The sequence below is a fragment of the Lissotriton vulgaris genome, chromosome 3_1 (genome assembly GCF_964263255.1).
Source record: "Lissotriton vulgaris chromosome 3_1, aLisVul1.2, whole genome shotgun sequence".
NCBI classification, from domain to species: domain Eukaryota; kingdom Metazoa; phylum Chordata; class Amphibia; order Caudata; family Salamandridae; genus Lissotriton; species Lissotriton vulgaris.
Window position 1 is genome coordinate 1,019,314,173 of NC_141689.1, and position 15,101 is coordinate 1,019,329,273.

The 15,101-nt window shown below is 45.1% G+C and overlaps 1 protein-coding gene across 1 annotated transcript in view; it reads right to left on the reverse strand.

The window, feature by feature from the left end:
• Nucleotides 1–15,101, reverse strand: part of FREM1 (FRAS1 related extracellular matrix 1) — a 564,068-nt gene that overhangs the window by 128,977 nt on the left and 419,990 nt on the right. Inside the window, exon 27 of the mRNA XM_086961404.1 lies at nucleotides 8,989–9,118. Coding sequence (XP_086817530.1) covers nucleotides 8,989–9,118 — 130 coding nt within the window. The remainder of the gene's footprint in view (nucleotides 1–8,988; nucleotides 9,119–15,101) is intronic.

Sequence of the window (15,101 nt, forward strand, 5' to 3'; positions counted from 1 at the left end):
CAGGTAACTCCACTTGCCCCTTTAATATAAAACACTGTCTATTTTATTCATAAAACAAGTACACACAATATACATTTTGAACATGTTTCATAAGTGGGTGTGTTCATGTGACTGTCTATATACGTTTTCTTAAAACTGTTTTATGAACAGACAGATGCACCAAACGTGATTATCTCACAGTAATAGTGTTTTGATGCAAACATCAATTAAAGAAGTAAATACATAAGGCTATACATCAAGCATTTAGGAAACTAATTAAAAGTAAAACAGCATTTGCAAGTGCCAGGTGTACTCTGTCTGCTGTGCATTTTAGTACAGTGTTTTTATGGATTTTTATGGATTTCCTCTTAGAATCTCATCCAGCTGTTCAACCCCACAGCAGGCTACAATCTAAGAACAAAAGATACTTAATAGATCACACCATCTAAACTAATGCTGTGACATTGATGAGGACATCTGGGTCTGGTTTACTTACATCCTACAGGAGCACATATCCATTGCAGTGATGGCGTGTGGAGATGCCGATAAGAGAAGGATGACCTCCGTCAACGTTATTGTGAATGTGGTCATGGGTGCCTGTCTAAAGATGGTGGAAACACTTTAGCAATGTCGCTTATCTTAAGCCCCTGCCTGGTCCAAAAGTGACGAGGGAAGACTGGTTCTTGATTGATGGTTGCCTAGCAACCGTTGAAAAGCCAGAAATGAGGTTCCCAGAATTACAGGCTATGCTGTACCAAGCAGTCACTGCTGCATAGGATATGGAGGAGGAACACCCAGCTGTAAAGCAACTAAGAATTGATCCAGATGCTGTTTATCCTGATCTACAGGCTAAAAACGCATGTCATAACTGTAAGCCCCTGGCAAAGTATGTACAGGGACACTGATTGCCAAAGGTTCTGTAACATTTTCACCAATTCCTGATACCTCTGAAATTCCTCAGAAAGACCATCTATTCTGGCAAAACCAGGATCATTTCAAGCTCATTACACTGTAGTGTAGTTCCTATATTCCCAATTGGCTCTGCGCATTGGAATAATATACTCTATAGATTTGGCATAGGACTGAGGTCAGTATGTCAGTATGTCTCTATCGAGTATATTAAACTTAATTGTGTGTGACGACTAACTCAGAGGTCACTAGAAACATTCTCGAATGCACAAGAAGGGATTGATTTCTGACAACCGCATAAACATGACAACTTTGTTTCCCTAGGAATGGAACAAATATCTTCAGAGTCATGGAAACAATAGATAACTATTTTACTCAGTCAGTCGTGCATTCTACATTTCTACAGAGTTGCACAGAAATAGAGAGACGGGCGTTTCAATAAAAGGATTTATTGGACAGTCTTCTTTCTCATGCAAGAGAGGTGAACTGCTACAATTGTTAGACAGAATGCAAAGTATAATGCATACATCGAGAATAGTATTATAAAATAATACTGTAATAGCATTGTCTGTTGCTATGACATATAAAAATACATACATAAATAACACAGGCTAAAATACTCAACTGGTGCTTCTAAAATACGCCTACCCCAATGTACCTAACCTAGGTCTAGTACCAGGGAAGAAGTAAGTGCTGCTTAGCATACGTTTTAGTTCTGCCAAGAATTGTCAAAGGTTTCTCTAGGTTCTAATCAGCTCCATACCTTTAGAATGAAAGAGGTTGGTATCTCTGTCTCGGATCTCGATTTCCCAACACCACGCAAGGGAAGTCAGAAACACTGGAGCTGGATTCTCTGAAGGAGGATGACAGCTTCTTTGTCAGTGCGTCAGTTGGAGAGTCGGCTTCCTTTGGCACTTGCTGTAGCGAGCTGTGTCGGACAAGTAGGTAGCCGAACTGCACCGAACCACGCCGTGCTTTGCCATACCAAGTGAAGGTATATTTATACCTTGAAGGTGTTTAGGAATGCCAGCTTTGACGTAAAGTCGGGCATATGAACGTCATGGATAAACATGCATAATAAATGAGTTCTTGGAGAAATCAATATCCAAGCAGGGGAAAGTCCCTTACAGGGCCTCTCTCCCCCCCAGTCTCTGACCCAGCCAGTGCTGATAATCAGTTCAACTCATGGCTCACTACATCACTGGACAAACATCTCCCTAAAACTTCCACCCTCAGGCGAATTAAAAGAGTGAGCCCTGCCCCGTGGTACACTCCTGAGCTTAACCTCCTACGGAAGGCGTGCAAAAGAATGGAGCGCTCCTGGAGGAAGGATAAATCGACAGTCAAGAAAGACGCCTTCCGTACCTCCTTAAAAAACTACAAGTTCGCTCTTCGCAACACCAAAAGTACATTCTTTCAGGAAAGGAAAGAAAACTCCTCCTGCTCCAGCAAGGAAACCTTCATCATTTTAAAAGAATTACTTAAAGCACCAGACCCTGTACCAAAGAATCTGCCAGACCCCAAGGCAGCTGAAGAGAAATGCCTTAAACTGGCCAAATTCTTCGAGGAGAAGATTCAGAAAATCCTTGCCTCTCTTCCACCCATCGACTTCAGCGAGGAAGACTGCATGAACTCAAACCCTACCTCTCCCCGTTTAATCTCTCTTGGACCAGTCACTGCTGAAGAGGTCTCAACCACGCTAGATACTATCAAAAGCGGATCCCCCAGGGACCCAGTCCCCCTGCGCATCCTTAAGAAAGTGGCCCCCACCATCGCTCCTCCACTCACTCATCTCATCAACGCCTCACTGCTCCAGGGAAAAGTTCCCCCCAGCTGGAAGGCGGCTGTCGTCAAGGCGCTACTTAAAAAACCTTCTCTGGATCCCACAGACTTGGCCAACTACAGGCCAATTTCTCTCCTCCCCGGAACCAGTAAAATCGCCGAAAAGCTAGTTAACAAAAAGCTTTCGCAGTATCTGGAGACCAACAATCTGCTCAGATGCTCGCAAACTGGATTCCGCCCAGGGCAGGGCACTGACATTGCCCTTCTTGCAGCAGTGGGGGAGGCCAGAGCCCTTTTGGACGCAGGAGGATCAGAGGCAGTGATCCTCCTGGACCTCAGTGCGGCCTTCGACACCGTCAACCATCGGGTCTTAATCCAGCGACTCAAGAACATCGGTGTCGAGGGCACTGCTCTGACCTGGTTCAAATCCTTCCTTGCCCACCGCTCCTTTCAGGTCTGGGAGAATGACACCCGCTCTCCCGAAACCCCCCTCCAATGCGGTGTGCCCCAGGGCTCATCTCTAAGCCCGACATTATTCAATGTCTACATGTGCCCATTGGAGGAGGTTGTCAACCCGTACGGAGTGAAAATCATCAGCTATGCTGATGACACTCAATTAGTGGTGTCTCTATCTCACCCAAACCAAGAACCTTCGGACCTATATAACTGTCTTGCAGACATTCAAGGATGGACGAATAGCTCGTCATTGAAACTTAATGGTTCAAAAACAGATATTCTCCTCCTTGGCCAGAAGGGGCTCTCCCTCTCTCAGAACATCTGGCCACCCTGCTTGGGTGAACCCCCTGCCCCCAAGTCTGAGATCAAGAGCCTGGGAATTTGGCTTGAAAAAGACCTGTCTTTCAAGACGCAAGCCAAAAAAATCGCTGGGACGTGCTTCGGGCTTCTCAAATCTATCAGGAAGATTTTGCCCTTACTCCCTCCTGTCTCCCAGAAACTGCTAATCCAAGGCCTTTTTCTATCAAGGCTGAATTACAGCAATACCATCTATCTGGGCGCTCCCGAGGCAACCCTCAATAAACTGCAAAGGATCCAGAACGTCGCAGCCCGGATTCTCACCAATACCCCGGCTAGATCTTCGGCCAAACCAGCTCTGAAACACCTCCATTGGCTTCCAGTGAGAGAGCGAGTGAAGTTTAAAGCTCTCTGTCTATCACACAAACTCCTACAGGACAAAGGCCCCCCCCATCCTAAAAAAATTCATCAGGCCCTACAAATCCTCAAGATCCCTCCGATCCGACCATGAATACCTCATCACTATCCCCAGAGTGAAGAAGGTGCGCACGGGTGGACGGCGCTTCTCTGTCAACACAGCCCGCCTTTGGAATTCCCTCCCCCGTGATCTTAGGACGGAACCAGATTATCTCCGATTCAGGAAGCAGCTGAAAACTCACCTGTTCCCCTGATCTTCTCTTCCTCCTCTCCCCCCCTGTTACCCTATAGCTTGTTCGGATCTTAGCGCTGGGATACTTACGGGTGACTACGCGCTTTACAAAACTTAATAATAATAATAATAATAATAAGAGCCTGGTTTTCCTGGAACTCGTTGTGACGTAGATGAACAGATGGAAGTAGCCATGCCTGTATTTGGGTAGCATGGGCTATGCCTAAATAAGGACTGGATTTCTATGCCTATATAAGGGCAACACGAATTGTACCTATATATGGGCATGAATCAGTAAAATTCATTCAGAATCTAAAACGCCATACAACAACACTGTATGTCTCTGCTCACATATGAATGGAAGGATATTGATGGTGAGATATTTCTATGTGTCTTAGTCAAAAGCTATCTAATGGGGCAGTGTCATTGCAGCATGTGCAATCTTTACACTTACAAAGGACTTTTGTTGCCTGTTAGAAATATTTAAGATGAAAGGAGTATTTCAGTTACCTAAGTCCATATTCTACCATACCTCACTTTTGACAGATTAGGTGCCACAGCTTCAGCATCAGAAGTGGCAGTAGCATCTTGCACACACCTATGGAGGAAATATTATTACATGGATACTTCCCAGAAGGCTCTTTTAAAATGTATTTCCTGTACATGTGTGTAAGAAAATGCCTCTTTTGTTCGGTCACCCCCAAGGTTTTCAACTTATGCTGCTGACTTTCGACTTTGAGAGTGCACTGAGGCCAGCTAACCAGACCTGAGTGCCCTGACCCTAAAGTGTATGTCGAATATAATGCACCCAATTGGAAATGGATAACTTCCTGTAAGTCCCAGGTAAATTGTACTCAGGTACCCAGGGCATGTACGTTACAGGGGGTAATCCATGGCTTGCAGCACTGGCTGTACCCAGGGCATGTAAGTTGGAGGGGTACCCCTGGGCCCTGCTTCTGCCACCCTGGAGGCCCCTCAAGTAAAACAGGTACCCCACTCCACCACTGCAGACTGGTAGTGCAGTCTTGCACTGCTAGACTGAGTTTGCCATTGAAAGCAATGGGAAAGTTACCACTTCCCCTGTACATCTGTGTAAGTCCCCTTCGAGAAGGCCTACTGAGTCCTAAGGCAGGGGGCAACATATGACAGAGGCAGGACTTGTACTTTAACTGTCCTGGCAGTAAACATGCAAAACTATTATTTTTACTGTGAAAAGACCTGATCGCCCAATTGGTGAGCACAGGGTTACATGCTGACTCCTCAGCCTTGCTCACTCCTGAATGGTGCGACCAAAGTGGGCACTCCAGGATATCAAACAACTCGTTACATTAAGCACAACTTGTATCTCAAGTTAAAATTAATATAACTTTTTGCAGTGTGCAGCTTTAGCAAAGCTGCCACTTTGTTACCTTTAAAACTCCTGTGCCTTCCCAGGCACACATGGAGCCTGTTCCAGGAGACAACTTTCTGCCCTCCTTAGGAGACATGCCAATGACTCTCAGGAAGGAGAATAATGAGCGACTGTAGGCCAGGGAGTAGTCATCGCCCTCCTCCAGGAAGCCACTTAGAGGTTAGCCCCAAAAGTCAGGCTTCAAAGGAGAACACGCCTTTGAAGAGCAGCGGCACAAAACCACTGGGGAGGACTGCCCCATTGTGTAGATAGACAGGCTGGCATGGGGAGCAGAGAGGTAAATCCAATTGCCAAACAGGATTCAACAGGGATGTGTAGCCCTGAGGTAGCCACACCCTGGGGGTGGGATAGTGAGGTCTGAACCCCAAGAAAGGGTTATCGCCATCTTGGGAGTGGGCAGGATGGTGCATCTTGGGATAGCCAGATGCCACACTCCCCAGAAAGCGGTCATTAGGTGGGATAGAATCTAGTTGCACATTAGCTACCAACTGCATCCTGTCCAGAGTGCACTTTCTGAGCATAAAGGGGGCACCCCTGACACCCAAAGCTCAGATCTCAACTAACTTGGAAGAAGGACTGAAGAAGGACTACCTTGCTGCACCAAAGAACCAGCAAAGAAGAGGCTGTACCAACGATGACTGCACCTGCTGCACCTTGTGTCTAGAGTAGAGAGGAGCTGTGCCTGTCATTTACTGCTCAATGAGAAGCTGTCTCCAGAGCTCAGTCAAGCCAGGAGAACTCCAATTGCCAGGCGACGTGCCTTCTGTTAGCAGCACTCGAACACAACAGCTGAAGAAGCCAGTTGGTAGTCCAAAGTCTTCATGTAGCTACCACTGCAACCATGCAGCACCAACATCCACGGCCCGACGCAAAGAGAAGAACCCGAGGTTACTGAGTCTGGGAGGATGCTTCTTCCCAGTACTGTTGTACTGCCAAAATAAACTGGATTTTCACTTTTGAACAGAGTCGGAATCCATTCTTAACAGAACAGATGCAATCCTAACAAGGCCTTAAAGAATACAAAAGTCCTGCCATCAGGCAGGAGGCTAGGGTTTGTTCAATGTTAGGGGCTGGGCATTGTTAATCCCATAATAAGACATAGGCATGGCGTAAGTCGAAGTCGACTCTGGATCCAAGCTAGGCGTTGATTTGGGGGTAAGCACCATTGGAGCCGAAGCTGGTACTGGAACATATCGAACTGACAAGGATATACAGGAATGGTGGCATGGGGTGGTGCCGGTAAAGTTGCAACAGGGTCAGGCAGCGCTAGGGCAGGACTCACTGGCAGAAGTGCAACTGAGGACCCTGTGATTCCATGGGGTCTGAAGGTGCTCCAGAATGAGCCAGAGTGATACAAAAAAGTTGCAGCGTGGCTTCCTTGGAGATCTGTATCTGCTGTGGGGTTGGCGACGACCTTGGGAACACAAGGGCGCTGGGATCAACCTCGGGCTGTGTTCTAAATCAGACGATAGAAGTGAAGTTGGTACATTGAGTATCACCTGTACAATTCTTTTCTTGATGGGAGGAATGATGGCATATCGATGAGTCAGGAGTTTTTGAGATTGTGACAAGGCTTATCTATCTTAACTTTATCTTCCACCTTCCAGGGGACTGCAACTTTGAGAGGACCTGGTACTTGTGCAAGAGTGGCCCCATGACTTGGAGCTTGAGCAGATCATCTGCTTGCTCCAGGACCTGCCCACTTTCTAACGGTCTTGAAGTGCATCTACAAGGGCATTGCGCCACCGGAGCGTCCCTTTTTAGGATACTCCAGTGGAGCAATGCTCTGCTCCATATTAACAAAGTGGCGTTAAGCCAATTTGGGTGGCGTTAAGTCACTTTGCATGGCCTAATGCCGCTTTGATAAAATTGTACCCTTTCACGCAGGTACCTGAGGGAAAGAGGTGTGCAATGGGTGTTGCTATGGGTGTTCCACCGCAACACCCATAGCTTTTTGATGCTGACCCAGATTTACAAGGATGTGTAAATCTGAGGCAGAACCAAAATCTAACACCACTGGATAGCAGGTGTTAGAGTGGCGTAACAAGCAGAAACACTTTTATTTCTCCTATTTTTTGCTCTTTCTATGTGTGCTGCATTCTACAGCACACATAGAAAGAGCACATTGCATTTAAAGATTGTTTATGTGCAGTAAGGTGTCCCTTGCTGCACATAAACAAACATTCCTGCAATACAGACACCCTTGAACCATGGTGCAAGGGTGCCTCAGCTGCAGGGAACCATCTCTGCAATGCAGGCACCCTTGCATCATGGCACAAGGGTGTCTGTGTTGGCGCTAGGCAGCTTTTTGTAGCGTCAGCGCAGGGAAAATGCAGAAGTTGACTGTATACTTGTAAATATGGTGCATCCCTGGATTTTTTAAATGACGCAGTACAGTGCGGTGCAGCAAAATTGCTTGCAGTGCTGCGCTGCACAATTTTTTTGTAAATATACCCCACAGACTCCTGCCTAGTCCCTAGCAAACATGCTGTGGCTCAGTGACTGAAATCTGCTTCCTGAAATCACTGCACGGTTTAAGTTTAAACCCTGTGGTCTGTGGGGTAGACATTTTCACTGGCACCCTATCTGCCAAATCACATTTTTATAACTCAGAAAACATTTACTAAAAGTTAGGAGCGGAGCTCTGGATCTACATCGCAATGCACAGAAAGGAAGGAACTGATGTCAGCGTTGATTGATGGTGTCTTTATAAGGGCTATATGTCGTCACTTCCTTAGACATGTTAGCACAAGCGGCAAACACAGAACAACACATAAATGATCTATAAAACAAAGTTAATGCAATAAAAAAGAATACGTAAAGTTTCATTTTCTTAAAGATGGTTGTTATAATTGAATAGTACATCATAAACATCATGAAGCCCGCATCTCGGAGCAGGCTTCTCAAGGTCCATATGCTCAATATTCAGGGGCACCATAAGGATTAAGGGATACATTGCACCAACAGTGTCAACCAGTAAAAAGAGAGAACAGCTGTTTAAGATCAAGTAAAACCACAGTTTTAAATGTACGTAACTTCAGAATTGCAAAGTCTAGAGAAACCATTAATTCAGTCTGGAATAAGAGTCAGGCGATTGCCGATACAACCCGAAACTCTTCTACAGTCTCCTAACCATTAAAGAAACCATGTCAAAAAATTCATGAAGCCCCTCCACCATGGAAAAAACAGAGTCTGGTATAAAAAGTCGAACAAGGACAGGAAGGTCTAGTTGTTTTTTGTTGCAGGTGAGGACTCTTGGCCCTTCAAAGAGTCCACTGCAGGCGATTGCATGAGAAGAGCCTAAAGTTGTTCAGAGAAAATTAATACTCAATATTCAACATTCTTCTTGTACCACTTTCTGTTTTGGGGAAAAATGAATTATGGGGCAGACGAGAATGTGCGCTATGCAAGAGTAAAGTTACATGCAAAATACCCTGCTTACAAAACGCTCAGCGCCTCAATTCCAAGAATGACGTTATGACAATGTTTTCGTATGTCTCATTACCTTTATTGCAATGAAGGCAGAGTCCTTTGGAGTCCCTGTTCTGACAATCTTCAAGGCCACTTGACCCACGGTTTCACACACCTCAATGTCATGTTGCAGGAATTCAACCTTGGACCATTTTAATTCCAAGCTGTGAAGAAAAGACACAACACTGAAGTAGTACATGGCCCCAAAACATTTTTTGACCTCTTTATGGCCCATCTAATCAATTTGCACTTTATTCAGTGCCAATATTTTTATCAAATACCTAGCACGCAGCTATGCCATGTGTATCAGAAGTAATTTCTCTTGCTTTATGTTGACTGTAATTACAATGACCATATCTCAGGTGAGTATACTGCATAGTATGATCATTTTCACCACTATATAAACAAATGACATACCTTTAAAAGTCACTATCATTGTACACTGGTTTGTTCTTTTTTAAGGAACAGCTCAATCGGTGTATTTGCCTCTTTGTAGTCTAAGGGCTTTAATTTGAGGAGAAAGGAAACCAGTCTCCCCTAAAAAACTTGGCTGAAAACCGCCCCCTCATCTCTGAGCAGCCTCCTTATTTAGAGGGCCTGTGTTTGTGAGGTGCAAGGTAGCAGAGCCACCAGAAACTTGACCAGTGGGAGAAATGTTTGGTATACACCGTTCACATGAAAATTGCATCCTTTCTTTCCAAAATCCTCAGTTAAACTAGGGGAGTTTAGCAAAGAAGGAAAATGCTACTAACCAGTATGCATCTGTTCTTGGCATGTAGAGCTACAGAGTCTCACACTGAGCATTAGATCGCCACCTGGTGTTGGGCTCGGATGATTGCATGTTATTGTCATCTTGGAAGAAGTATTTGTAGTCACGAGATAGGTGACTACTCCCTTGGACGATAGTGCGCATGGGCATCGACTCCATCTTTAGATTGTTTTTCACCATGATGGGAATTGATGGAGTTAGTAGCTACTGGTAAGTAGCATTTTCCGTTCGAGGCATATGAGCTGCAGATCTCACACTGAACATCGATTATACAGCAATGTCTCCCCTAGCGGTGGTCACCTGTATCAGTTGCAGTATTTTAACGAAGAGTTTTGAGGACAGCTTGGCCTACAGCAGCTTGCTGCTTGGCTTGCACATCAACACAATAGTGTTTAGTGAAGGTATGTGTGTTAGGCCCTGTTGCTCCCTCGCATATGTCTTCTAGTGGAATATTCCCTAAGAAAGCCATAGAGGCTCCTAGTTTGAATGTGTGGAGGAATTGTTAATGTACGTTTTGCTTTTTGATAGCATATTTGTATGCATTTTACAATCCGCCTTGCAATTCCAGCTTTAGATATGGGGTTGCCCTTATGTGGTGGAGAGAAGAGAAAGCTACAAACAATTGTTTTATTTTGCGAAAGGATTTGGTCCTGTTAATGTAATAGAGAAGGGATCTTTTCACATCTAGAGTGTGTAGAGCCCTTTCTGCTACAGAGTCCGGGTTTTGAAAAAACACTGGCAACTCTACTGATTGGTTTAGATGAAATGGAGTGATGACTTTAGGAAGGAATTTGGGATTTGATCTTAGGACCACTTTGTTATGGTGTAATTGTAAAAATGGTTCTTGTATAGTGAAAGCTTGAATCTCACTCACTCTCCTAAGAGAATTAATAGCTTCAAGGAAAGCTGTTTTCCATGTGAGGAATTGCAGTTCACATTTGTGTAAAGGTTCAAAAGGGGTTCCCATGAGCCTGGTAAGAACAATGTTTAGGTTCCACACTGGAGAGGGTGGTAACCTAGGAGGAATGATTCTTTTTAATCCTTCCATGAATGCTTTAATTGCAGGCACTCATAATGATAGATGTTGTCTATTTTGTAGGTACGCAGCAATGTTTGCAAGATGTAGGTGTATAGATGAATATGCTAGATTACATCTTTGTAAATGTACAAGATAGCAGATGATATTCTGGATGGAAGCATCCAGGGAATCAATTTGATTATTGTTGCAGTAAATTGCAAAACGTTTCCATTTTGCAGCATAGCAAGCTCTAGTAGTAGGTCTTCTGGCTTCCTTAATGTTATTTATACAGTCTGGTGGCAGGTTAAGGTAACCAAACTCTAAGACTTCAGGAGCCAGATCGCCAGATTCAGTGGACTTGTATCTGAATGTCTGATGTCTCCATGGTTCTGCTTTAGCATGGATGGGGTTAGACACAGTCTTTGGTGTGGAACTAGAGATAGTTCTAGCAGCGTTGTGAAACATGGTTGGCGTGCCCATGTGGGAGCTACTAAGATAATTTAGAGAGAATGTTGTTGTAGCTTGCGCACTACTAGTGGTATTAGTGGGAGTGGCGGAAAAGCGTACGCAAATCTGCCTAACCAGTTCATCCATATCGCATTGCCTTTGGACAGCAGGTGTGGAAACCTGGCGGCGAAGGTTGGGCATTTTGAGTTTTTGTGTGTGGCGAACAGATCTATGTCTGGATGACCCCACTTGTGAAAGAGTGGTAGAAGAACTTGCGGATGTAGTTCCCATTCGTGAATCTGTTGTGTTAGTCGACTTAACAGATCTGCAATCTGATTGTGAACTCCTGGAAGGTGTTATGCTAGTAGATATATTTTTTGTGGAATGGCCCATCTCCAAATGTTCTGTGCAAGCTGGGACATTTGCAGAGAATGTGTGCCTCCTTGTTTTTGGATGTAGTACATGGTTGTCATGTTGTCCGTCCGGATCAGGACAGCTTTATTCTGTGCATGTATGTGGAAGGACTTCAGTGCTAGGAATATTGCTAGCAGCTCTAGGTGATTGATATGGAGCACTTTCTGTTGAGTGGTCCATCTTCCCTGAGTTGTATGTTGTAGGAGATGGGCTCCCCATCCTGTCAGAGATGCGTCTGTTGTAAGTACTATCTGTGGAACAGGTTTGAGGAACTGCCACCCTCTGGACAAGTTTTTGGTGTTCCACCACTGCAGTGAGTGATGTGTGCGGCTGTCCACCAACCCCAGGTCTGTAAGTTGTCCTTGAGCCTAGTTCCACTGATGTGCTAGACATTCTTGCAATGGGCGCAGTTGCAGTCTTGCATATGGTACAATAAAAATGCAAGATGCCATCATGCCTATTAGTTGCATGAACACTCTGGCTGGGAGAGAGTGTTGGTCTTGAAACCTTGTGACTAAGGCTTGAATGCTCTGTATCCTGGCTGGACTGGGATAAGCCAGAGCTGTAGAAGTGTTTATTGTAGCCCCTAGATATTGATGTACATGAGAGGGCTGGAGTTGCGACTTGGTGTAGTTGATTGTAAACCCCAAGTTGTGCAATGTATGACATGTCTGAGATGTGTGTAGGACACACTGATTGAATGACTTGGCTTTTATGAGCCAGTCGTCTAGATATGGGAAGACATGGATGTGTTGTCTTCTGAGGTGTGCTGCTATTACGGCTAGGCACTTTGTAAAGTTTCTTGGTGCAGTTGTGACCCCGAATGGAAGGACTTTGAACTGATAGTGTTGTCCTTCTAGTACAAACCTTAGATACTTCCTGTGAGAAGGATGTATGGGAATGTGGAAGTAGGCGTCCTTGAGATCTAGTGTAGTAAGGAAATCACATTATTGCAACAATGGAAGCACTTGTAAAGTGATCATGTGAAAATTATCTGAGTGTATATACAGATTGAGGGGCCTGAGGTCGAGAATTGGTCTTAGTTTTCCGTCCTTCTTGGGTATTAGGAAATACAGCGAGTAAACCCCTGTCCCTTGATGTTGTAATGGAACTATCACTATTACATCCTTTTGAAGCAATGAGAGAACCTCTTGTTTGAGCAGCGTAAGATGTTCTGTGGACATTGGACGCTGTCTGGGTGGTATACGTGGAGGGGTAGCTGTAAGTTATAGGCAGTAACCATACTGGATAATCTGTTTTACCCTCTTGTCTGTTGTGATGGAATTCCAGACAGGTAGGAACTGTGTTAGTCTCCCTCCTACAGGAGTGGAATGTTGTTGGGGGAGTGGAAGGGAGTCATTGTTTTGTGGTGGGAGAGGTTTGATTGTTGTTATTACCTAGACCTCTTCCCTTGTTGTTGTTGCCTCTGTAGCCTCCTCTAAACTATCCCCTATTGGAGGATGTTTGCGTATTGGTTTTAAAGGAAGCTGAATTGTCTGCTCCAGCTTGTTTGGAACCTCCTCTATAGACGGAGCGACAAAAGGAGCCTTGTGTTTGTGGGGACTGCAAAGCTCCCATAGATTTGGCAGTGTCAGTGTCCTTTTTCATTTTTTCAAGTGCTGTGTCTTCCTCTGGCCCAAAAAGCTGCTGTTGGTTAAATGGCTGATTTAAGATGGTCGTTTGCACCTCTTGCTTAAAACCTGAGATGCGTAGCCATGCATGGCGTCTAAGGAGGACACTAGTGTTCATTGCTCTAGATGCAGTGTCTGCTGCATCAAGTGCGCACTTGATGGAAGCATTGGAAATTAGCGTACACTCTTGAATAAGGTCATTTGCTTGTGCTTTATATTGGTGAGGTAGATGCTGTAAGAGTGTTTCTAACTGATCATAATGAGCATTGTCGTATCTTGCAAGGAGGGCTTGTGTGTTAGCTATGCGCCATTGTGTTGCTTGCTTTGGCAGCTATTCTCTTGCCTGAAGCGTCAATCATTTTTGACTCTTCATCAGGAGGTGGCGCTTCACCTGAGGTTTGGGAGTTTGCTAATTTTCTAGCGATGGAAACGACTTGGGAATCTATAGGTAGCTGTCCCTTAATGTAGGCAGGATCCCCAGGAGCAGGCCTATATTTCTTTTATATTCTGGTGATTATAATCCTAGCACGTACAGGATCTTTAAACACTTCTGGTCCATGCTTAATGACCCCTTTGATCATAGGTAATATCTGAACTGACTTTTGGGATTGTTCAAAAGTGTCTCTTCTTCTGCCTCATCTGACTGCATTGTGTCAGGTGGATCCCTTGGGTCGTTAAAAGGGTCATTTGGTCATCCCCTCCCCCATAATATCATCATCATCATTATTAGAAGGTGTATGTTGTGGTGAAAAATGAGGAGGAGAATTTTGAGGTGAAATAGGTGCAGGAAGAGGAGGTGGAATAGAGGGAGGAATAGGCAAAGAAAGGTGCATAGGTGACTTGGCAGAGTCCTTCTTCTTTACAGGCAATGGAGGTGGAGGTGCTTTATCTAACTTCCTCTTTCTGTCTGGCACAGTAGAAACATGTGCTGTCTTTGGGCCAATATAGATCTTTTTCTGTCTAGGATCAGGGTGAAAAAGCTCCTCTGTTTCAGGAACTGCTTGCGGTGACGATTTTTTCGTTTCCGAGTGTGGTTGTTGCCTTTATTTGTCTTTAGCCTTAGGAGTTGTGGCAGAGTCCTTTGGCATAGGTCTTGGCTCCAACGATCTTGGTTTTAGAGCCGAACCTGGTTTCTTTGGCTTGAAAGCGTCGGAAACAGGCTTTATTATTTTCAGAGACGTTTTTTCTTTCGCAGTCGACAGTTTCGGAGTGGATTTCGGAACCGGGACTTTTTTCGGTTTCGGTGCCGAGGGAGCTGGTGGTATCGGCACATGCGATTTGCTCAGTCCCAAGCTACAGGAAGGTTTTTGAATTGTCTTCAGAGCCGGACTCGAAGGCGGGGCTTCTGAAGTCGTTTTTTGGTCGCGACTGGGCCCCGGAGGCGGAGTGTTGACCTTTGCCTTCGATTTCGGTGTTGGGATAGGGGCAGTAGTACTCACACGTTGACCTGAAGGTATGGAGTCATCGGAGTCGTCTGCCTCAGATATGATTTCGAGATCTTCGGAATCTTTCTCTGGGACATCTGGACCCTCGTCAAAGATGTCCACCGGTTCCGGAGCAGATCCCTGCATGATGTGTTGACGGGCCCTCCGATCCCGAATGGTCTTCTTGGATCGAAAGGATGCGTAGGCTGGACAGCTGGACTTTTCGTGTTCTGGTGATAAGCACAGGTTACAGACCTTGTGATGGTCACTGTGTGGGAATTTTGCTCCACACTGGGGGCATTTCTGGAACGGCGTCCTTTCCATGAGCTGTAGGCCTCCCGGCGTGGATAAGCCCAACGGCCCGCCTCTACGACCGGAATCGAGCTGAAGTAGTTGAGTCAATGGTTATTGATATCGAAAGTTGTTTGGCAAGTTTAAGTACGT